The 24232-nt window shown below is 42.5% G+C and overlaps 1 protein-coding gene across 1 annotated transcript in view; it reads right to left on the reverse strand.

The window, feature by feature from the left end:
• The window catches only part of LOC101175418 (transmembrane protein 132C), a 243408-nt gene that overhangs the window by 132079 nt on the left and 87097 nt on the right, over positions 1-24232 (reverse strand). The window contains exon 3 of the mRNA XM_011481983.3: positions 2562-3486. Within this exon, the coding sequence (XP_011480285.1) occupies positions 2562-3486 (925 nt within the window). The remainder of the gene's footprint in view (positions 1-2561; positions 3487-24232) is intronic.

Below are 24232 nucleotides of genomic sequence, written 5' to 3' on the forward strand. Positions count from 1 at the left end.
TGGGACAAAATGATTTAGCATGTGAGGCTACTTTAATAAATCAACAAAACAGAACATTTTCACAATTAAAGGAACGATTCCAAACCTCAAATCCAATCTGTTTTAGCTGAGCTTCATGTTGAAATGGCGCAAAACCCACATTTAGGATGTGGATTACCTTATTTATTCATTCTGTGGTCACTCGCTAGAGCGCAGTTCATCTTTCAAGGCCCCGCAGTTTCTGGATTTTTTATTGTGTCATTTTGTATGCTTTTTTTTTATTGTTTAGTGTGTTCTGCATCTTGGTTGGTTGTAGACCATTGTAAGTCAATCTCCTCCATGCCAGGTCTCCTGTACAGTACAGAATGTGTTCAGCTCACCAACTTTACACCAATCTTTGATCGTGAGCAAATCTTTGGTTTCATTTTACAATACTTAACTTATTGCTTTCTATGATGGTTAGAACTTTGAGAGTTTAAAGTAGAGACAAAAGTGTGTAATTGTTCATGTCTGTCTGAATAAAGTGTGTATTGAGGGGTTTTACAGTCTTGAAACATCTAGAATAATTGTAAAAATGAATACTTTGTGGATTTTGCCTGTTACAGGTTATTCTTAGAACTCAACTTTCACAATTACCAATGGACCACTGGAAATCACATAAGCCCCTTTTGATTTACATTGTAACAGGTCACTCAAAAAGGAGAATAATGGCCTAATGGTTGAAGATACAAATTTGTAATTCACTGGAAATCTACATGGACCAGATGGTCTGCAATGTCTACCCAAATGGACTTCACTGTGGTTTCTTCCAGCAAGACCCTTCAGCCCATTGTTAATTTATACAGGGGTTAGACCTCTTCCTTTTCTATGAACATAAGATTGTTTTTAAAAAAAAAAAAGCTCAACATTCTAGTGATCAACTCTTTATTTCTTGGTAAAATTACCACGATGTATGACACAGAGTAAATTTCCTCCAGTGATATGTTTCATCATTTCATCCAAAACTAAGTTTTTGTTTTTATCAATGGAGTCATCACAGAGCCTTTATTGCTCCTCACAAGACAAGATTTAGTAAACTTACTACAAGCAGCAGTTTTTGATTTAATCATAGTCCTTCAAGTTTTCTGTAAAGCTAGTGAAGTAGTCCACAGTTAGTTCCTCGAAGTACCTCTCCTGATGCTCTGCTGCATGTCATTTTTAGAATGCACATCAAAACAACAAGAAAGTTGACTCAACATTTTGTTTATACAAAATGTGACAAGATAATTATCAAGACTGAAAGAAAGGTGTAAAAGACTGTGGTGAGAACTTCTCTGTTAGAGAGTCTGAGAAAGAGACAGGAGGCAGAGCTGGAGGTAGCAGAATGGAACATGTTTTTTTTTTTCGGAGTGATGGACGGGATCAGAAATGAATCAGAGGAACAGCTCATCACAGATGTTTTGGAAATAAATGCAGGGTTCAGGTGGTTGACCAGGTCAGCCAATGATGGATGGGTTGTTGGTTCAATCCCTGCTCCCCCAGTCAGCTACTATGTCCTTGGGCAAAACACCTCCCTGCCTCCAGTGTTGTTCCACTGGTGTGTGGATGTGTATAAGTGTCCCGGTGATGGTCAGAGGGGCCATAGACGTGCACTGGCAGCCACACCTCTGTCAGTCAATCCCAGGACAGCTGTGGCTACATCAGTAGCTTACCATCACCAAGTATGAAAGACAAGTACATGAATAATGGACACACACGGCAACAATATTGGAGATATTGTTGATCTTGTTTGTAAAAGGAGGCTGAGGTTGGAGCTACCAGAAAGGAGACCTTAAAAGTGACCTAAGAAAAGGTTCATGGATGTAGAAAAAGAGGACATAATGGAGGTTGGTATGAGTGAGGATGCGGAGGATAGGGTTAGATAGAGATACTGTATATGATTTGCTGTGGTGAATCTTATAGAGAGAAGCCAAAAGGCAAAGACTGGATGTGAACATTTTACATTAATATAGACTGAAGTCTAGAAAAAAGAAAAAGGTGTTTAAGCATCTAAACTGTCAGTCGCAGTAACAATTTACAAAGTATATAAGTGTTACAGGATAGATACCCTTTTTATGTCATTTAGCACAAACAAATTTCATGATTAAATTGACATAATCTCAGCAGGAGGTTAGTGAGTTACTGATCTGAGAGAGGTCAAAGCAGGGTATGCTGCACAGGAACACCCACAGTCTCGTTGACAGGTTATGTTTTTTGGTTAATTGGCAGAAAAGATCAAGTTAATTTACCCAACCACAGCTGGTAGAGTAGGAGCATAAAGCCAGCAGTGTCGAGAGATTCCTGAATGTTGTGGAAAATTAGAAGGTTTTCAGGCTCATGCATATTCAGATCTCTAGTGCCAGATGTTAATCACTGATTGTGGGTTATTTGGATTTTACAAACTGCTACAAGTAATGTTTCCAAACAACAGCAGCACCTGCTGATGGAGGGGAAGAGGCAGTAATGGAGAGATTGACACCTGTTCTTCGAACTGCGATCCTTTGGATCAAAATGAAAACATTTGCACATTAGAACCGCTGAGTAAACTCAGGAGGCAGACTCACCTAAGGGTGAAAATATGTACTGACGAAAATGTGGAGAGGGCCAGAAAGGTTGAAATGGTTTCCCTCTGCTTGATGGGTTTGGAAGGAGCCATCACCACAAAGTTATTGTCCAGCTTCAACTCTGACAAGGGCTGGAAGAGCCTGACACTTCCAATCCGCTGCATGGGTGTATGTCCCGCAAAGTAGGCCATGGGTCTCTGAGGTTCTGTATGAACCGAGCTACCCTTTCTTGAATCCTCTGAACTACAGTCTCCGCTGTCTGTGCTTTGAACAATGTAGTAGAGCTCCACGGGTGTGCCCTGAACCTGCTCGGACACCTTCTGCCTGCCAGGCCTCACAGTGGGTGGACTGAACCAGCTGGCCAAAGGCTCCAACTCTGCAACACATATCCCCAGCTCCCCTTTAAGCTTGCACGTCCCACGCACTTCTTGGGTCTCATGAAAGGCAAACATCCGGACACAGGGTAATTTATGGGCAGTGCTGTAATCATCCCAGTCTCTGCCAGCGATGTAGAACAACACCTGAACCTTAGGCCAGCTCGGGTGAATCTGCTCGCTGATGATGTAGGTGTGGACCTTCCAGTTAAATGTAAACAGAGGCGATGAAGATGCCGGTGTTGGCACTGACGATGAAGTGAAGGGTGGTGTGTTGAATGGCCCAGGCAGCGTTTGTAGCATCTCAAGTGGAACAGGTTGCTGGACAGACAACGGTCCATAGCTAGCATTGACAAAGGGCATCTGTCTGGCCTGATGGATGAAGAAGGACTCAGTCCGGGCTTGCAGGCTAGAGTTCCTCATTATGTCCTGGTTTGCCTCAAGTAAGAAGAACGCTGACTCTGCATTGAGGATCTGGTAGCTGACAGGAAGATACATGGGAGTGGGGCCGTACCTCTGCAGGCCATCCAGGATTACCTTGCTGTCCACCACTGCAAGAAAGAAGAATGACAAAACCTCATCAAGTTGTTCCTGAAGCCTGGAAGAGTTTTGTAACTTTGCACTTGTTGCTGCATGAAATGGATGAGATATGACAAGCCTCTCAATAGACCAAGATACTGACACACAATAGAAAAGATTGAAAAAAATACCCAATACAAAGTCAATAAAAAGCTGGACAATGACTCTTCACGTCTAACACAACATTTATATTCATAGGCTGTAACCTAAGGCAATCATATCTACAGTCAGTTCCAGCAATGAATGTTAAATAGCTTGTTGGACAAATTTCCATACGATATCACTTTCACGAGCCACTGCTTTTAAAAGATTTTATTAAAATCAATTCAAAAGACTGGCGTCTTTTTCGGTCACTGGCTTATCAGACTTGTCCACGTTCTCAGTTTTCTTTATTATGAGGAAGTAACTCAATTTAATGTTGTTCTCTCTCAAAGTCAACCCCCTTTTTCTTAGACCTTATCTCTATTTTGCTGCATTCCTCTGCCTGACAATAAAGGCCTGTGCTCAGACTGACCACATCCAACTCAGTCACTCAATTGAGTTTTTTTCTATGTGGAGGAATCAGAAGGAGATAAGACATTTACACTGCTGCTAACACATCAGACAGTCACACACACACATCACACAAACAAAGAGAAAAAACTGCACACCAAACCTTTTGGTAGGGTCATGTTATTGGTGTCTTTATATCAACCAGAACTAACAGATAATCAGTTCTTAGTTATTTTTATCCAAAGGGACACACCTGTATGTAGCTTCAGGTATAGGCTTACCAATTTAACAAATAAATAAATAAAAGTTAAAAAAATCATTCCCCATAGAGCCATTTCAAGCAAATATGTTCTCACCCTGTGAAAATTTCCAGTGAAGGGTTTTTGATACAAAATTATAGTTTTTCATACTTTTATCCAACATTTTTGATACTTTTTTTCTTTTATTAACACATTTTGCCTGAAACCAGTAGGAGGGGGTGGTTTTTTTAAAAAAAAAACTTACTTGAGTGCTTTTCCACTGAATGACAAAGATATCAATTATCTTTCTGGCAGGAATTGGGGGGAGAATAGTACCAGCCACTTAAAACATATATTGTGCCCTTGAGCATATAAACTGTTAAAACTATGACGGACTCGTCTTTTTCTCCCTTGGTATGGACCCCACACAGGGAACACCACTGGGGCTATATTGTATTGTATCTTACTGGGCGTTGCTCATCTTTATTACGACCCAGAGAGGTCAGCACAGCTTTGATCCAACTTTTCATTAAAAGGACTAAATTCTAAACACTTTTTTGGCACTTTCCTTCTCATCAATGAACACACAGAGTCTAGTAAGGGCAACTTCACACTAGCTACTTTACAAAGTAGTATTCACATACTACAGCAAAAGGACTAAAACTGTGTTCTTGGCTTGCACTAATATACTTTCTAAATTCTGTAAACCAAACAAAAGCCTTGCCATTGTTTTAAGTACATTGGCTGGCATCTGCAAAGACTCGCAACACATTATGTAATCCTAAATATGACACTGAATTATTAGCACTGGCAGCATTATCAGTTTTGAAATTCCACAGTAAGAAAAGTAATAACAAAAGTTTACTTTAAAGCTACTTTTTCCATTCAGATCTAGTTGAAAGCAATGACCACTAAGGGATATAGAAGAAACAAAGCATAAAACTTAAAGGCAAGTGACATATGCACCCTCCAGTTCCCTTTGCTGCACCTCTAAACTAACACCTGAAGTGTTTTTAGATCTTTCAATAGCTGCCTAACACTTTCTTTTTTGACACTGTATATCTGCAGTTAATCTTTCCAAGTTATGTTGTTTCAAATAAAAACAAAAATAATATACAATCTTCTGTACCCCTTTTTTAATCTTTGTAATAATTTCAGTTGCTTGAAGTCCAGTACAATCTCAGATCACAGCCGTCCATTTACACCAGGCCTCGCTGGAATTTAAAAACTGCCTCCAACCCGCCCTCTCCCCATCCTGTAAATCCTTGGTACCACTTCTGTCTCTTCACCATCAAGCATGAAGCTTCATATATTTGGGCTGATGGAGAGACCCATTAGAGCTCATTGATTTTCTGCCCTGAATCCCGCATTCTGTGGGAGACATAGCTTGGTAGTGATTTGTGACAGTCGAGAGCAATGGCTGGCTCTGTGGATGGGCAGAACACGTCATGAGAGCAGCACTTCAAAAACAAAACGCACTAAAGAGTTAACCCATCCACTTAATATAAAATGTATGAGCCGGTCCTTGTGTAAAATGATTAAAAGTGAAGCCCTCTCTTCCACTAACTAAGCAAGAGTAATGCAAATGATACAGTCATGAAGAAGAGTGACAGAGAATGGACTCTGGTTCTGGATTTTTCCTGCAGTGTGGATTTAGATCTTAAACTTGATAGATATTTGCTTCTATACGGACATTTATAATAGTTAAACACAACAACAACAACAACAAAGATTTGTTTTTCTTATATATCTACTACTGCAAGAAATTTGTTCAAATATATATTTGTTTTTTATTCTCCTTATAATTAGGAATATAAAATCTTAAAGATTTATTTCGTTGAAAATTGTGTTTTTGGTGTTTTTAACAGGTTCTTGTGGCATTTCTCTCTTCATACACAAGTATATGTGGAAAAGGTGGGAAAATTTGTTGTCTTTATGAAAAATGTTTACAGACGTATCATGAATGACGCACATTGAAGTCACGGAAAAAAGTACAAATAAACCACGCAAAGAACACGTTAATCAACGTAGAACATGAACTGTGTGCGATTATTGCGCTGTTTATATGTAATTCATTACTGATTTTTGCATCAATTTAACGATAAATGTGCAACATATCTTCTTCTTTCTCTTTCGGCTTTTCCCATCAGGGGTCGCCACAGCGAATCATCGTTTTCCACCTCACTCTGTCATGGACATCTTCTACCCTAACATTAGCCATCTTCATGTCCTCTGTTAAGACATCCATATATCTCCTCTTTGGCCGTCCTCTTGCCCTCCAGCCAGGCAGCTCCATCTCCAACATCCTTCTACCAATACATCCACTGTCCCTCCTCTGAACATGTCCAAACCATCTCAGTCTGGCTTCTCTGACTTTGTCGCTAACACAGGCAACATGAGCCGTCCCTCTGATGTACTCGTTCCTTATCCTGTCTAACCTGGTCACTCCTAAGGAGAACCTCAACATCTTCATCTCCGCTACCTCCATCTCAGCCTCTTGTCTCTGTCTCACTGCTACCGTCTCTAACCCATAGAGCAGAGCTGGTCTCACCACTGTCTTGTACACCTTTCCTTTGAGTCTTGCTGCAACATATACACAATACAAAAGTTACACATCAGTGGTACATGAGTAAAAAGTCTCTAAGATATACGTGGAACGGTCGCGGAAAGCCATACATTTGCATATCCATCTAGCAAAAATCACGCACAAATGCACAAGTCACATAATATTTGCATATAAACTATATAAAATACACATGAACTGCATTTTTGACAACTCAAAACCAAATTCACATAAAGACCAATTGGCCAAAACCAAAAAAAAATGTTTGCTAAAAATGTCTTTTAATTATAATTAAAAGACCACTGGGAGCGCTTTTAAAAAAGATCAAAAGATTATCGGAGTGGGACTTTAAATCGATGCCTCACTCCACAGCGATGAAAATGTGCTGGCTGCCCACATGAAAAACACCCACAATGTTGATTCTAATTAAATACCTCTTTCTTCTTAATAATGTTTTGCATTAATACAAAATACTACTTTCTGAAAACTATGATACTGGTATGAGTCAAGAATGAAAATAAAAAAGAAATCATGAATATGAATTGGTGGTGCTGCACCCCATAGAAGTGCTTAGCACATACTTATGTTAAATATCCTAAACTTTCAAAGTCTCACATTCTGTACTGAGCCTGGTGGAGAAGCAAAGGCTGTGCAGTTTCACTAAGACCAAGTTCCCCATGTACGTCCTTTTGACAGCAGGAGGATGTTTTCCCCTCAAAAAGTGGCAAAGCCGAGACCGATGTCAAAAGGAGAGCCAGTGCCTATGCTGCAGATGTTGGATCATGCTTACGGCGGAGGGAGAGGATTTTTCCGTAGATCCTTCCCAGTGGGGGACGTGACGCGCTGTCCTAGTTTCCACTCACTATGACATAGATGGAACTAAATATCTCATTACTACAGAAAAATAAATGTAGCAATTTGTAACTTCTGATTTAGAATACTTCCCTCTTCATGACACAAACGGGACGACGTAAATAGAGAGGATAAGCCAGTTTGATTTGTGGCTAGGAGTTGCCCTTGAATTTCATGTCTGCAGCTTCTATACTTGTAAATCATGTCTGCAGAACTGTTGCTGCAAATGAAAAAGGGAATGATTTGTGCAGATAACTTAACCTTTCCTGTAAATCGTGGCTGCAAACTCTGGCAGAGAATCTTTTGCTCACTGATGACCCTTAAAGATGTTGAGTTTCAACTCAACGAGACGTCAACTGAATCCTGAATTCACGGTTTAAACCCATGACATTCTATCCGAGCCAAGAGTCTTCTATTCACATTTGGTTCAACATTTTACTGTAATATGGCCATGCCAACCAAAAACCAGCAACCTTTTTTTAAACTGCCTCAAAATTGTATTAAAGTATTACAATCTTCAAGACAGCTTTGCGGTTTTAGATCAAGCCACATCCTGTAATCACCTGACTTATCCCTAGCAACTCAAGTAAAATTTAATCCAAGAAATATAATCCCTTCATCCTGTCTCCCCTTTCCTCCTCCTCTTCTTTCTATCCCATCTCTATCCTCCATGTGTGCATCTAGCAGCCTCTTCCTGATCTATCAAGATTCCTGTCTTGAGAGAAATGTCAGTTGAGCAGATTTTCTTCCATGTGTCTTAAACAGAAGTCTTAAATGTAAAAAGAGCGAAAGACAAAAGATGAAAGGGAAGCTGAGGTGTTCAGCGACTATTTTCTTTTAAAAGAACCATCAGTGACGTCTTGCAGCAAGAAAGAGAGCCTCAACTTTGCAGGCAGTCCTCCAACTGGTATGGAAAAAAAAAGGTTTCATTCACCTCCCTCCAACTTTTTCCGATAGATAAGGCTTTTGCTGGAGAAAACAACCACAAACACCTGCTGACTGAAATAGCAGACAGTTCAAATCTGCAACCAGTCCATTTGTCCGTCCATTTATTTATTTATTTTTTTTAATTTTTTTTAACTTGTCCTGTCCAACAGCTAGGCAGACAGATGAGAGCTGAGGGCCTCTTGTGTTGGACATATTTTACTTTAACAAGAGGGGTTATTAATCTTCAGACAAACCAAAGGTATGTCTGAATAAACCCCTTTTGTAATTGAGGCCAAACTTTATTAATTTCAATCATGTCTGAAAATCTTTGGTGTTGGACCGGACGGAAAAGGAAAGAGGGGAAGAGGAGAGAGGGATGTTAGAGAGGGGGGGGGGTAGGAGGGTGATAATAGGAGGGGAAGGGGGGTAAGACCATGAAGCAGCATAAAGCAATACGTTTACTGGTTGTTAATCATTATGGTAAGGTTCAAATGTAGTACAAAAAGGGCGGGGCCTATCCACACAAACACTCAAATTTTATAAACACACCTGCTAGCCGCAAAAATGTCCACCTGTCGACATGTACACAAAACAGATAGTGTTCACACGCATACTTATGCCTTAAAACCAACTAGTGTGAAATATTTCAGTCATTCAATCATGCAAACTGTTAGTGCAAAGGTGAGCTAACACCTGTGCTCAGGTGAGTGTTTATGTTCTTCTAAAATGGATGGTGGAACGTGACAAGAAGGAGGGAGAGTGCCCAGCCATCCCCACCCCAAGACCCCCACCGCAGCAGCAGCGGCAGCCGAAATCCCCCCAACGCCACACGGGAACCGGCAGGGAACAACCGCTGCCCGGGCGACCAAGCCCGCCACCCAGGCCAGGGCCAGCAGGACCGCCGCAAGGCCCCCAGAGCCAGAGAGCAGGGAGGCACGGAGGGAAAGAGAGCGCCGCCCCAGCCCAACCAGGAGAGCAGCCCCCCCGCCGCGCCGGGAGCGCCCAACGCAGGGCCCCACCGGAGAAGGACGCCCACAGCCACAGACGAGCACCCCACCACCACCCAGGAGTTCCGGGCATCCCCCCGCCCCTACCCCAGGTACGAGCCAGGACCCCCCAAGGGAGACCCGCTCCGCACTCCAGGCAGCCATCCACCCGGCCCACGGTTGGTCCAGGGAGGAGCAAGGCAGGGGCCCGCCGCCCCCGCCCAGGAGGGGGGAACCCCGGGGAAAAAAGAGGGCCCACAAGGGGTGTTATAAATATGGCCCGACCAGGCTCGGCCATGTTGGAAGTTTGGCGGGGCCCAGCGCTCAGGGGCAAGGACCAGGACCCACCCCCCAGGGACACGAAAACCCCCGGCTCAGGTGTAATATGAACCCCCCCACCGTGCGGAGAGAGCACCGCCGGGCCCAGGGAGCCAGCACCCAAGGGACACGGCCGCCATCGCCAAGGGGCCCGCACCCCCCACCAGGGAAGGGGTAGGGGACAGATGGACCCAGGTCCCACCTTCCTTGCAAAATGTGTGTGCGTGTATGTGTGTTTGAAAGGGTGTGTGTGTGCATGTGTGTGTGTTTATGTTGGAATGTATATATTGAAGGGGGAGGGGTGTGTGTACTAAGGGGGGTGCAGTTAAAATTGGCAAGTAGGGCACTACTCCATGTCCGTCCATTTACTATCATCTCAAACTGTTCTGTTTTACTTCAGAAACAACCTCAAAGGAGCAAAGAAGAAGGAATGAGCAACCATTCAGGTTTTCAGCAGAGCCTGTGCCTGAACACCATAGAAACCACTGCTGTTCAAAAGTGCCTTATTATCATGAGGGAAATGTGACAGGATTGAAAAGATGTAGCCATAGTCCCTATGTTAAATTAGTGTTATCTAGATTCAAATCAGTGTGTGAGACCGAAACCTGAAAGAAAATATAAAAGCTGATGACTGTAGAATGTTTGATTTAAATGAATGAGCAGGGTACAGAATAGTTCCTCCAAAAAAACCTTTTTAATGTTCATGATAAATGTATTGGTGGGACTTTTTAATGAACCCTTCCTATTCCATTTTCTATCCACTTGATTGACAGGTGATCGTGGAATTTTCTACAGCAGCCGACTGGGACGCGTTCCTTTAGCTGTCAAGCTATGGACACACGGAGCATGTGACAACACGCTAAACATGGGTTCTTAAACACGCTTTTAGCATACGGTGTTCACAGTGGGGGAGCAGGGAGGGGCTTCTTCGTCTTTTTCTACTGTTTACTTGCCCCTGTCCGCCACCTACAGTTAGAAGAAGTGGTGCAAATCTCATGAATCTTGCCCCAGGATTTTCCTTTCACAGATCTGTTCTAAAATAAGAAAAACTTGGTGTTGTATAATTTCTCCGTCATGATCACACTTCCATTGGTTGGCAAAGAGACGCCACCATCAAATCCGAGTTCCTGATTCATCAGAGTTCAACCTGGTTTAACTTGCGACAGGTGTTCAATCGCCACGCATTTTGTATGTAGAGCCCAAAAACAGTCGTAGAAACTTGCGTCGCTACATGTAACAGCTCTGAACGCGGAAACCTGAAACACGCATGAACGCATGTTTACTTATGTAGACTTCTTATTTTAAGTAGTAAGGAAGGACCGAGCCAGTGTCCCAGGAATCACAGCACAACGGCAACAACAACTACCTCCACCACCACCACCGGTCAAAGACTTGGATCCGGCAGCACCACCACCACAACCACCTCCATCTAAGGACTCAGCTGCACCAGCATCACAACAACCACCGCCAGCTAAGCACCCAACCGCAGAACCACAACAACAACCACCAGATTTGGCCCCAGAAATACCACCGTCTGACCAGCTGTGGGCGCCCCCTGCTACATCTACTCCCAGTGAAGACTCACTTTCCTTTTCGTCCCCCCCACTTTCATCCATGGCCCTACCTAGCCATTTTGATAGCCTCATTAAGTCAGGAATTAAGATGGCTCCCCTAACACCTGTGAGCCTCACACCACACAGGAGCTCTCCTACCCCTCCAGCGCCCCCTCCTTATCCTTCACCCAAAGTCCCTCCAACACGTCCTTCATCCAAAGCCCCTCCAACACGCCCCCTCCGTCGTTCACCCAAATTCCGTCCAGCTCCCGCTCCTCCTGGTCCATCACCCACACTACCCTCAACTCGACCTCCCCTGCGCGCCTCTAGACGTGCTATCCCCCAGAGCTAGGATGAAACGGGCCCCCAGTGTCCTAGGAAAGGTTATGTCAAACTGGGGCCCTGTGATGAACAGCTTCCTTTTGGTGCTATACCTGTAGTTGCACCACGTAGAATGCAAAAAAGGGCAGTTAGACTGTCCAATCAAAGAAATCTAGTTGATATCCCTTGCAAGAAGGTTTTGACCAGTCCCAAGGAAACTAATCTCAAACTTGCTGCACTCAATGTCAGATCTTTATGCAACAAATCATTTTTAATCAATAATCTTATCTCTTCTTTTAATCTTGATTTTATGTTTTTAACTGTAACATGGCTTGACAAAAACACAGGAAACATAGTTCTAGTCGAATCAACTCCCCCCAACTACAAACATGTATCGGAAATACGAGAAAATAAAAAGGGTGGAGGCATTTCTGCACTGTTTAGAGATAATATTGCAACCCGCAGACTATAGTTTGGTGTATTTTCATCATTTGAGTATGTGTCCTTTAAGATTGAGTTAAAACAAACTCCTCCCTTACTCTGCATAGTCATGTACAAACCTCCTCAGCACAGCCAAAGTTTCATTGATGATTTCACTGAAATGCTCTCAGTTGTGTGCACAGACTTTGATGGTTTAGTCATTACAGGTGATTTTAATGTTCATGTTGATAATGTCAATGACAGAAATGCAAAAGAGCTCAATGCTGTCCTTCAAACCTTTGATCTAATTCAGCATATAAGTTGCCCCACCCACAGCAGAGGGCACACTCTGGACCTGCTCATCACAAAGGGGGTTAATATTTACAATGTCAGTGTGGTTGATGTCGCCCTCTCTGATCATTTCTGCGTATTCTTTGACCTGTCTGTTGCTCCCAAACCACCGCCTGGCCCTGCAGTTGTCCAAAGGAGACAAATAAATGAGAGTACTAGGGCACAGTTTGTAGAAATGATGAACCCTGAAAACGCCTCTGGTGCCAATGTTGATGAAATGCTGAATTCTGTTACTTCTAGCATTTTGAATGTTCTGGATGCCATTGCCCCTATGAAGGTTAAATTGAGAAAACATAGACAGAAAGCTCCCTGGAGGAACGATGATCTAGTCAGGGCACAGAAACAACAACTCCAGGTTCATTATGAAATGTATAAGGGGGAGTTACGTTGTACGCTTACAACCAGATCTTATGCAGAACAAGGGAAAGGTACTTCTCTGAAATCATTGGAAGTTGCAGCAGCAACTCTCGTGTCCTGTTCACAACAGTAAACAGATTAACTAACCCTCCAACCCAGCTACCAATAGAACTGGTTTGCACACCTAAATGTAATGAGTTTGCTGTATTTTTTAATGACAAGGTTCAGGGTATTAAAAAAGCCATCAACTCCACAACACATATAACTATCGAACGGCCACCTACTCACTCTAAGCTGACTCACTTAGTACCTGTCACTGACCAAACTGTCCAAGAGACCATAACCCGTCTGAGCTCGTCTACATGCTGCCTTGATGTTACCCACTAGATTTCTAAAGTCTGTCCTGAACAGTGTGTTGCCATCAATTAGTCAAATAGTTAACATGTCTCTTCAATCTGAAATATTTCCGGAGGCCTTAAAAACTGCAGTTATTAAACCTCTCCTGAAGAAAAGCGGTCTTGATCCCACTGTACTGAATAATTACAGACCTATCTCTAATCTGCCATTTTTAGGAAAAGTCCTTGAAAAAGTTGTCTACCAACAGCTCACTGATTTTCTCTTATTAAACAATTCATTTGATGTTTTCCAGTCAGGTTTTAGACCCCATCATAGCACAGAAACTGCTCTTATCAAGGTAACCAACGACATCCGCCTGAACACTGATGATGGCAAAGTCACTGTCTTAATCCTGCTAGACCTGAGTGCTGCCTTTGATACTGTTGATCATGGGATCCTTTTGCACAGACTCCAAGACTGGGTTGGCATCTCTGGATCTACCCTAAGTTGGCTCAAGTCTTATCTGGAAGACAGGAAATATTTTGTTGAAATTGGGAGTTGTGTCTCAGACTACATGGCCTTGACTTGTGGTGTGCCCCAGGGATCGATCCTGGGACCCCTTCTGTTCAACCTCTACATGCTGCCACTAGGGCAGTTAATACGTAGTAATAACATATCTTATCACAACTATGCAGATGATACTCAGATCTATGTGTCACTGACAACAGGTGAATATGGGCCGGTGGATTCACTCAGCCACTGCCTCCAACAGATCAGTGCGTGGATGCAGAACAAGTTTCTCCAGCTAAACTCAAACAAGACCGAAGTTATTATTTTTGGCCTTCATTCTCTGTCTCTTAAACCCTCAAATCAAGTCAGAAATCTAGGGGTAATCATGGACTCTGACCTGAACTTTAACAGCCATATCAAGTCAGTAACATCAGCTGCATTTTACCATCTGAAAAACATTGCCAAAATCAAAAACATAGTGTCAAAGCCAGACCTGGAGATACTTATTCATGCATTTGTCTCCAGTAGGTTAGACTACTGTAACGGCCTGCTCACCAGCCTCTCCAAACGAGCTGTAAAACAGCTTCAGTACATCCAGAATGCTGCTGCTCGAGTCTTGACCAGAACCAGGAAGTATGATCACATTAGTCCTGTGCTCAGGTCTCTGCACTGGCTCCCTGTACCTCAAAGAATAGACTTCAAAGCAGCTCTGCTTGTGTACAAGTCTCTCCATGGCCGAGCACCAAAGTACATCTCTGACATGTTAGTGCCATATGAACCATCTCGTACTCTGAGGACCTCAGGGGCCGGCCTCCTGTTGATTCCCAGAGTCAGAACTAAACAAGGGGAATCAGCGTTTCAATATTCTGCAGCTAAAATCTGGAACAGCCTCCCTGAAGTCGTAAGACAGGCCTCTTCTGTGTTCATGTTCAAATCTAGACTTAAAACATTTCTGGTTAGCCGTGTATTTGACTGAAAGGTCCTATCTGCACTTTCCTTTCCTTTCCGTCCTTTATTTTTAAATCAATTTTCAAATTGTTTTTTTCTTTTCTTTTAAAGTACATTTTACGTTGATTATTTCTATGATGTATTGTGATTTTAATGCATTTTTCTGTTTTGTGAAGCACCTTGAATTACTTTGTGTACTAATTGTGCTATACAAATAAACTTGCCTTGCTTAGTCGGTTGAATGTGTGTTGCCAAAGGCTGTGTGAACGTAGCTTTAGGGATGTCAGGAATCAAGGTTTGTTCAGAACCCAAATGCAGGACAAATGACCTTTTTTTTCTTATTAACATTTTGTTTTGGCAAAAACTAAAGAAATTTTATATATATATATATATATATATATATATATATATATATATATATATATATATATATATATATATATATATATATATATATATATATATATATATATAAACTATATATAGAAACTGTTTTTAAAAAGGTATGTCAAAATCTTATTGTTTAAATCTAACTAATTTTAACATTTGAACTCACTTTTTTCAATAAACCTTATACTTTTATTCTGTTTAATCTATTTTGTCTTAAATATTTTTCTCTTTATAGGCACATTTTTACTTAAGATTTCTTTAAAATATTTTGTTAAAGGAATTGTTTGAAGCAGCCATTTTTCTTTAGTTTTCATCTCTGCATCATTGAACTCCAAAACCACATATGTCTGCTGCCCCTGTCCGTTAAACATACGCTCTATTTTTTCCCCGTCTGATCCTTGTCTTCCCGACTGGTTTGTTGTATCCCTGATTTGCCACTTTTGCTTTCTTGTTCTACGATCTTGTTGCCTTTGGATTTAATAAAGGGCCTTCGGTGCAGCATGTGCCAGCTGTCGAGTTCTGGGTCCGTGTCTTAGCTTAACTGTAAAAAGAGTTGATGTTTCTTTCACTGACAGGACGACAACCAGAACCTATTACACTTCCATTTTTTCTCCACTTATTTTGGACTATGTTTGTTCAGTGGGCACAGACAAATTGTTCTCCTTCGCACAGCAAAAAGAGAAAGCTTTGCTTGAAAAGTAGAGGGTAAAAACCTTTGGGGAGAGGTCACTTTCTGATGAGCCAAGCCGAGAAAACTGACTTTTTGTCACTTTACAACACTCAAAAGCTGGTGAACACAGCTGAGGGTTCAAAAATGCAGTTACCAAATAGAGTTGCAGAGATTTTCTTTATAACATCATCTCAATCAACTAAAAGACCAACTATATCCATCCATTAATCTTCTAAACCTACAAAATTCCTTTTCTAGGTCATGAAGTTGCTGGAGCCTATCCCAGCAAAAGGGGGGTCATCAGTTCATTGCAGGGCCAACTTATAAGTATCCAACTGGAACATAAATCATCACTAAAATACAAAAAAGTGTCACGATTTAAACCGTGGTGCAATTTAAAAGGTAATCTGTGTAAAACACATGAAACACACTGCTGTAATACTGTAAATAGTAAAGCAAGAGGAAAAAAAAAAAAAAGATTTGTATAATTTACAACAGATCAACAGAAACAGTAGAGTCAACACATATGCAGTATGGGATGCTTGACTTACTTAAGGCATTTAAACCATTTGATGTTTTTTTTAAGCACTTCATTGAATCTGCCAGCCTGTCTGACATAGACTCCCCCACCAGCCTTTTCTTGCAGTTCTTAAAAGAGCAGCAGCAAGGAAAATTCCAGGAAGGAAAAAAAAGGGAATGTTTTATTTTTTTGATGTTTAAAAAAAATAGCAGGAGATAGTAAATAGTGTCCATGCTGTTGCTGTAAAGTAGATGGAAAACAGTGTAAAGAGATTAGAAGTTGCTCCTAAAAAGCTTTACACAAAGAGCAAGCTGTGTTTTATTTAGGCGACAGCACAAAGCAGTGCAATTATAGAAAGATTTCTAACAGAGTCCACAAAACTTTGTTTTTCTCAGATTCATTGTATTTTAAAATGCATACAGGTAAACTGTTTTTATTTATCTGGAATTGCTTTCTGTGATATGCAAAATGTGCACTTTAATATTGAATATGTTGGGTCACTTCATGGAAAAAAGAAAAAAAACAGATGTTTGTTGACAAATGTTCACACCACACTTTTAGCATATAGTGTTCAAGCAGGGAGGGGCTGTTTTTTTTTTCTTTTTTGTTTAGACTATGATAATATATCCCAAAATGCCATCCTACGGCGTCCTAAATGCAAGTTTTAATCATATTCGGCAGGTGACCGTGCGTTGGCATTTGTAATCAGGAGGCGTTAGTCGTATTTTTAAATGTTGAACGGCGCTGGACGCCGCTGAGGTTTTAAGAATAAATTAAGATGAAACAGTGACCGGACTATTCTTTTACATCAGGCAGTGGCTGCTCACGCACATTTGGAGGGCGCACAGTGGCAGTCCAGCGGCAGGGGGAAGGCAGGAGCATGATGATTGACTGACAGGAGGGTCTCCAAGGATTCAAAAATCCTCTGATGATCTGTCAATTTTAGACTTTTAGACTGGGAGGCATGTTAGACATACCGGATCGGTCGAGGCCCGGGTTAACAACGACCGCCACCGATGCTGTTAACCTACAGGGTGTCGGTGGAAATTTGACTACTGTTGGTCGAAGAAAGAGGGGAGGCAGAAGGGCCCGTGGCCAGAGAGAGAAGGGAAAAGGCAGGAACATAGGTTTGAGAATAGGGACTCTTAACGTTGGCACAATGACAGGGAAAGGCAGAGAGCTGGCAGACATGATGGAGAGAAGGAAGGTAGATGTACTGTGTGTGCAGGAGACAAGGTGGAAGGGCAGCAAGGCACGTAGTATTGGAGGAGGATACAAACTGTTCTATCATGGTGTTGATAGGAAGAGAAACGGGGTAGGAGTGATTCTGAAGGGGGAGTTTGTAAACAGTGTTCTAGAGGTGAAAAGAGTCTCAGACAGGATGATGAGCCTAAAGTTAGAAATTGAAGGGGTGATGGTGAATGTAGTCAGTGGGTATGCGCCACAGGTTGGCTGTGAGTTAGAAGTGAAGGAGAGATTCTGGAGTGAGTTGGATGAGGTCATAGAGAGTATCCCCAGAGGAGAGAGAGTTGTTATTGGAGCAGACTTTAATGGACATGTTGGTGAGGGCAACAGAGGTGATGAGGAGGTGATGGGCAGGTTTGGTGTGAAGGAAAGGAATCTGGAGGGACAGATGGTGGTGGACTTTGCGAAGAGGATGGAAATGGCTGTAGTCAACACTTACTTCCAGAAGAGAGAGGAACATAGAGTGACATACAGAAGTGGAGGTAGGAGTACTCAGGTGGACTACATCCTATGTAGACGAGGTCATTTGAGAGAGGTTAATGACTGCAAAGTGGTGGTAGGAGAGAGTGTAGCCAGACAGCACCGCATGGTGGTGTGTAAGATGACTCTGGAGGTCAGGAAGAAGAAGAGAGGGAAAACAGAAAAGAAGACCAAGTGGTGGAAGCTACAGAATGAAGAAACTTGTGAGGAATTTAGGCAGAAGTTGAGACAGGTCCTGGGTGGTCAGGATGAGCTTCCAGATGACTGGGAAACTACAGCAGAAATTATCAGGGAAACAGGTAGGAAGGTGCTAGGTGTGTCATCTGGAAAGAGGAAAGACGGTAAAGAGACTTGGTGGTGGAATGAGGAAGTACAGGAATGCGTCCAGAGGAAGAGGTTGGCTAAAAGGAAGTGGGATGTAGAAAGGACTGAGGAAGGTAGACAGGAGTACAAGGAAGCGCAGCGTAGAGTGAAGAGAGAGGTGGCAAAGGCCAAACAGAAAGCTTACGATGAGCTATATGACAGGTTAGACACAAAGGAAGGAGAAAAGGACTTGTACAGGCTAGCCAGACAGAGAGACAGAGATGGGAAGGACGTGCAACAGATAAGGGTGATTAAGGACAGAGATGGAAAGGTGCTAACAACTCAGGAGAGTGTACAAAAAAGATGGAAGGAGTATTTTGAGGAGCTGATGAACGTGGAAAATGACAGGGAAAGAAGGGAGGAAGATGTGGTTGTTGTGGAGCAGGAAGTAGCAGAGATTGGAAAGGATGAGGTTAGGAAGGCTCTGAAAAGGATGAAGAGCGGAAAGGCCGTTGGTCCTGATGACCTACCTGTGGAGGTATGGAAGTGCTTAGGAGAGACAGCAGTGGAATTTCTAACGAGGTTGTTCAATAGGATTTTAGAGAGTGAGAAGATGCCTGAGGAATGGAGGAGAAGCGTTCTGGTTCCGATCTTTAAGAACAAGGGTGACACGCAGAACTGCAGCAACTATAGAGGAATAAAGTTGATGAGCCACACAATGAAGCTGTGGGAAAGAGTAGTGGAAGCCAGGCTTAGGAAGAAGGTGGAGATCTGTGAGCAGCAGTATGGTTTCATGCCCCGTAAGAGCACCACTGATGCCATTTTTGCTTTGAGAATGTTGATGGAAAAGTACAGAGAAGGTCAGAAGGAGCTGCATTGTGTGTTCGTAGATTTAGAGAAGGCGTATGACAGGGTGCCGAGGGAGGAGCTGTGGTACTGTATGAGGTCGTCTGGAGTGGCAGAGAAGTATGTCAGAGTGGTTCAGGACATGTATGAGAGAAGTATGACGGTGGTGAGATGTGCTGTAGGTCAGACAGAGGAGTTCAAGGTGGAGGTGGGACTACACCAAGGATCAGCTTTGAGTCCTTTTTTGTTTGCTATGCTGATGGACAGGCTGACAGACGAGGTAAGACAGGAATCTCCCTGGACAATGATGTTTGCGGATGACATTGTAATTTGCAGTGAGAGTAGAGAGCAGGTGGAGGAACAGCTAGAGAGGTGGAGGTTTGCTCTGGAAAGAAGAGGCATGAAGGTCAGTCGTAGTAAGACAGAATACATGTGTCTGAACGAGAGGGATCAAGGTGGAAGCATTAGGCTACAGGGGACTGAGGTGAAGAAGGTGCAGGAGTTTAAGTACTTGGGGTCAACAGTTCAGTGTGATGGGGAGTGTGGAAAAGAGGTGAAGAGGCGAGTGCAGGCAGGTTGGAGCGGGTGGAGGAAAGTGTCAGGAGTGTTGTGTGACAGAAGAGTGCCAGCAAGACTCAAAGGAAAGGTGTACAAGACAGTGGTGAGACCAGCTCTGCTCTATGGGCTAGAGACGGTAGCAGTGAGACAGAGACAAGAGGCTGAGATGGAGGTAGCGGAGATGAAGATGTTGAGGTTCTCCTTAGGAGTGACCAGGTTAGACAGGATAAGGAACGAGTACATCAGAGGGACGGCTCATGTTGCCTGTGTTAGCGACAAAGTCAGAGAAGCCAGACTGAGATGGTTTGGACATGTTCAGAGGAGGGATAGTGGATATATTGGTAGAAGGATGTTGGAGATGGAGCTGCCTGGCAGGAGGGCAAGAGGACGGCCAAAGAGGAGATATATGGATGTCTTAACAGAGGACATGAAGTTGGCTAATGTTAGGGTAGAAGATGTCCATGATAGAGTGAGGTGGAAAAGGATGATTCGCTGTGGCGACCCCTGATGGGAAAAGCCGAAAGAGAAAGAAGACTGGGAGGCATGTTGTCTAAAAATATGTAAATTTGTAAATTGACTAGATTATAATTTGTACTGAAAATCTGTGTTGCGAATGACCAGTGGTGCTAAATGGTCTGCTTTCTATATAACCCTGGGCTACCGGGCGGCGTGTAGCTGCTGGCTCTTGATTTGGACGGCCGGCGTCAGAGGAATTTACGCATTGTCCAGTCAGAGCTGCTGCAGAGATTCTACCGATGCCTTTCCATCGCACAGTGGTAGTTGTATATGTGACATTAACACTAATAGCTAAGAAGATGCTTGCGTGAAATATTAAAGTAATACAAATTTTGTGAATCTTGCTCCAGGCTTTTTCTTTCACAGCTCTATTCCGTTATAAAGACATGGTGTCATATAATTATTAATTATTAACACTGGTGAGCTGCACGGTGGCGCAGTGGTTAGCGCTCTTGCCTCACAGCAATAAGGCCCCTGGTTCAAGTCCCAGCTGGGGGACCTGCAACAGAACATTAATGGACAGTCCAAAAGCATTTCTTTAATTGTATTACTACAATAAAAATTACAACAACGTTTAACAAGGTAAAGTTTTTGCTTTTCCGGTATTAAGGGTATTCCCTCTCCGTTAAGACCACTCTAGCAAGAATGCTTCAGGACTGTTTCATGTACCGTATTTTCCGGACTATAAGTCGCACCGGAGTATAAGTCGCACCAGCCCAAAAATGCATTATAAAGTAGAAAAAAACACAGATAAGTCGCACTGGACTATAAGTCGCATTTTAACTTTCACAACCTTATATGACACAATCATAGCAGACTGTTTATCTAATAATTTCACAGTAATTTTTTCTCAAACTTATTTATTTATTCCTTTCATGAAGCATCATTGGCTAACTAATACTCTGTTTTCATCCTGTATTTGTAGAAACAGTTTTCACTTTTATTGCATTTCTGAATCTATGAAATCATTGGAAAATAGAATATTATGTTGTTAGCCTTCAAGATCTTAGTGTAAAAAAAAGTTTGCTGATTCTCTGAGTCACTTAACATCCTCTTAACACTTAACATACCTCATACATCAAATTGACCCAGAAACATCATCTCTGTTCCTCACAAATGAACATAACAGGAGGGTTAACAATGTATTTATTTCAATTTATTTCTAATATAAGTCGCTGCGGAGTATAAGTCGCACCCCTTGCCAAACTATGAAAAAAAGTGCGACTTATAGTCCGGAAAATACGGTATTTGAAATGTCCACATTAAGAAAACAGTAATTACTAACATTTAAAAAATCATACACAATTAGTTTTATATAACGTCCATTTCTGTTAGAAGCCATGTCACTGCTTTCATTGTTGTGTTTCTGGTTTTGGTCATTTGTAACAGGGTTATTTTTTTGTAATTCGGTATTTGTTTCAGGACTGTAATTTTCATGATTTGCTGTTGTGTTTTATGATTTGATGTTGTGTTTCAGTATTTGCTGTTGTGTTTCGTGATTTGCTGTTGTGTTTCATGATTTGCTGTTGTGTTTCCGTATTTGCTGATGTGTTTCAGTATTTGATGTTGTGTTTCCGTATTTGCTGTTGTGTTTCATGATTTGCTGTTGTGTTTCAGTATTTGCTGTTGTGTTTCGTGATTTGCAGTTGTGTTTCGTGATTTGCTGTTGTGTTTCGTGATTTGCTGTTGTGTTTCATGATTTGCTGTTGTGTTTCCATATTTGCTGATGTGTTTCATGATTTGATGTTGTGTTTCCGTATTTGCTAATGTGTTTCATGATTTGATGTTGTGTTTCAGTATTTGCTGTTGTGTTTCGTGATTTGCTGTTGTGTTTCATGATTTGCTGTTGTGTTTCATGATTTGCTGTTGTGTTTCAGTATTTGCTGTTGTGTTTCATGATTTGCTGTTGTGTTTCTGTATTTGCTGTTGTGTTTCGTGATTTGCTGTTGTGTTTCGTGATTTGCAGTTGTGTTTCGTGATTTGCAGTTGTGTTTCGTGATTTGCTGTTGTGTTTCGTGATTTGCTGTTGTGTTTCAGTATTTGCTGTTTTGTTTCGTGATTTGCTGTTGTGTTTCATGATTTGCTGTTGTGTTTCCGTATTTGCTGATGTGTTTCATGATTTGATGTTGTGTTTCCGTATTTGCTGATGTGTTTCATGATTTGCTGTTGTGTTTCATGATTTGATGTTGTGTTTCAGTATTTGCTGTTGTGTTTCGTGATTTGCAGTTGTGTTTCGTGATTTGCTGTTGTGTTTCATGATTTGTTGTTGTGTTTCAGTATTTGCTGTTGTGTTTCGTGATTTGTTCATTTGTACTGGCATTTGCTGTTGCTGTATCTTAAATGTAAGCGTGTCTTGCACCTCTCGGCCACCGTACTTAGACCCCCCTTCGCGATAAGGACAAACTCCTAAATTAAATGAATTAAAGGGGATGCCATCTACATGTCACTACCAAAACCAAGTCCCTGACTAAACAAGGTTCAACCTGGTTTAACTTTGAACCTAGGATGAAAGCCCATGCTTTTTATATGAAAACGGTTGTAAAAACGTGCGTGTGAACTATAGTTATGAACATGGTAGCCCAAAACGTGCATTTAGGAGTGTTTACCTGGCTATAGACTTTTAATTGACAGTGGTAGCTTGAACGCCTGTTGCCAGGGGCGGTGTAAACGTAGCTTTAAACACATGTTTTTTTTTTAAGTAGTCCATGTGAGAAAAAAAAGAATTCAAACTACATTTTTCCTGTGACGTCATTTCCGGGTGAGCTATTCCCAGTGCTAGTCGTGTGTGACTGCTGTCCTCTTGTTTGGCATTAGCCTTACTACTATTGCTTACTCTAAGGGTTATCTGGGTTAATATTCACATCTCCTTTTATTAGCGAATTCACCACTGTTAAACCGCTTGCTGTTCACTTTCTCATTTTGCTAAATAGACCACTTCTCTTTACCTAAACACCGCTAGCCTTAGCTTAAAACTTAGCATGGCCACCACTCTTTCCGCCTCTCCTCCTCTCTCCTGCCCCATGTGCCATATGTTTAGTGATGATCCTGCCTCCTTTAGTGAAGATAGCGGTAGGTGTGTTAAGTGTAGTCTTGTGTTAGACTTGAAGGCCAGGCTGGAGCAGTTAGAAGCGCGGCTCCGCACAGTGGAAGCTAAGCCGGCTAGCCAGGTCATTACTCGTAGCGCGGGCCGCGCTACCAGGGCTAACTTAGCTAGCACTCCAGCGCCCTCCCATCAGCCGGGAGACAGTCAGGGGTTTGTACCGGTTGGGAGGAAACATAGTGCTAAACGCAAAAACTTAGAGCACCCGAGACTCCACGTTAGTAATAGGTTCTCCCCCCTCAGCGACACACCCGCTGAACACTCAACTCTGGTTATAGGCTCTTCTGAAGTTAGAAACGTGGAGCTCCCAGCGGCTACAGTCAGGTGTTATCCGGGGGCCAGAGTTGGTGACATCGAGGGGAACCTTAGGATGTTAGCTCAGAGTAAGTCCAGGTTCCGTCGAGTCATGATTCACGCAGGCGGTAATGATGCCCGACGGAGACAGTCAGAGGTGGTTAAGTTAAACGTAGCTTCGGTGTGTAAACTGGCTAAGACGATGTCCGACACTGTAATTTTCTCTGGTCCCCTGCCGAACTTAGTCAGTGATGAAATGTACAGCCGCTTTTCATCATTTAACCGCTGGCTTTCTAGATGGTGCCCAGAAAACGGCGTTGGTTTTGTGGATAACTGGAGCGCGTTTTGGGGGAAGCCCGGTCTCATGCGGAGAGACGGCGTCCATCCCACCCGGGACGGTGCCGCTCTTCTTTCTAGAAACATTTCTGCTAGCCTTAGTCTGTTAACCTGACAATCCAGAGACGAGACCCGGGCGCAGAGCAGCAGTGTAAAACGCTCCTCTGAGCCTCCCTTAGGGTCAGTGCCGGTGCAAAACCCATGCAGGGAAAGTCAAGCAGGTCCGAGCTTTAGCTTATGTGCTGAAAGACAAATGAAAGGAGCGCGTCATAGAAACTTGAAAGTGA

Source organism: Oryzias latipes, chromosome 12 (genome assembly GCF_002234675.1).
Source record: "Oryzias latipes chromosome 12, ASM223467v1".
Classification (NCBI taxonomy): domain Eukaryota; kingdom Metazoa; phylum Chordata; class Actinopteri; order Beloniformes; family Adrianichthyidae; genus Oryzias; species Oryzias latipes.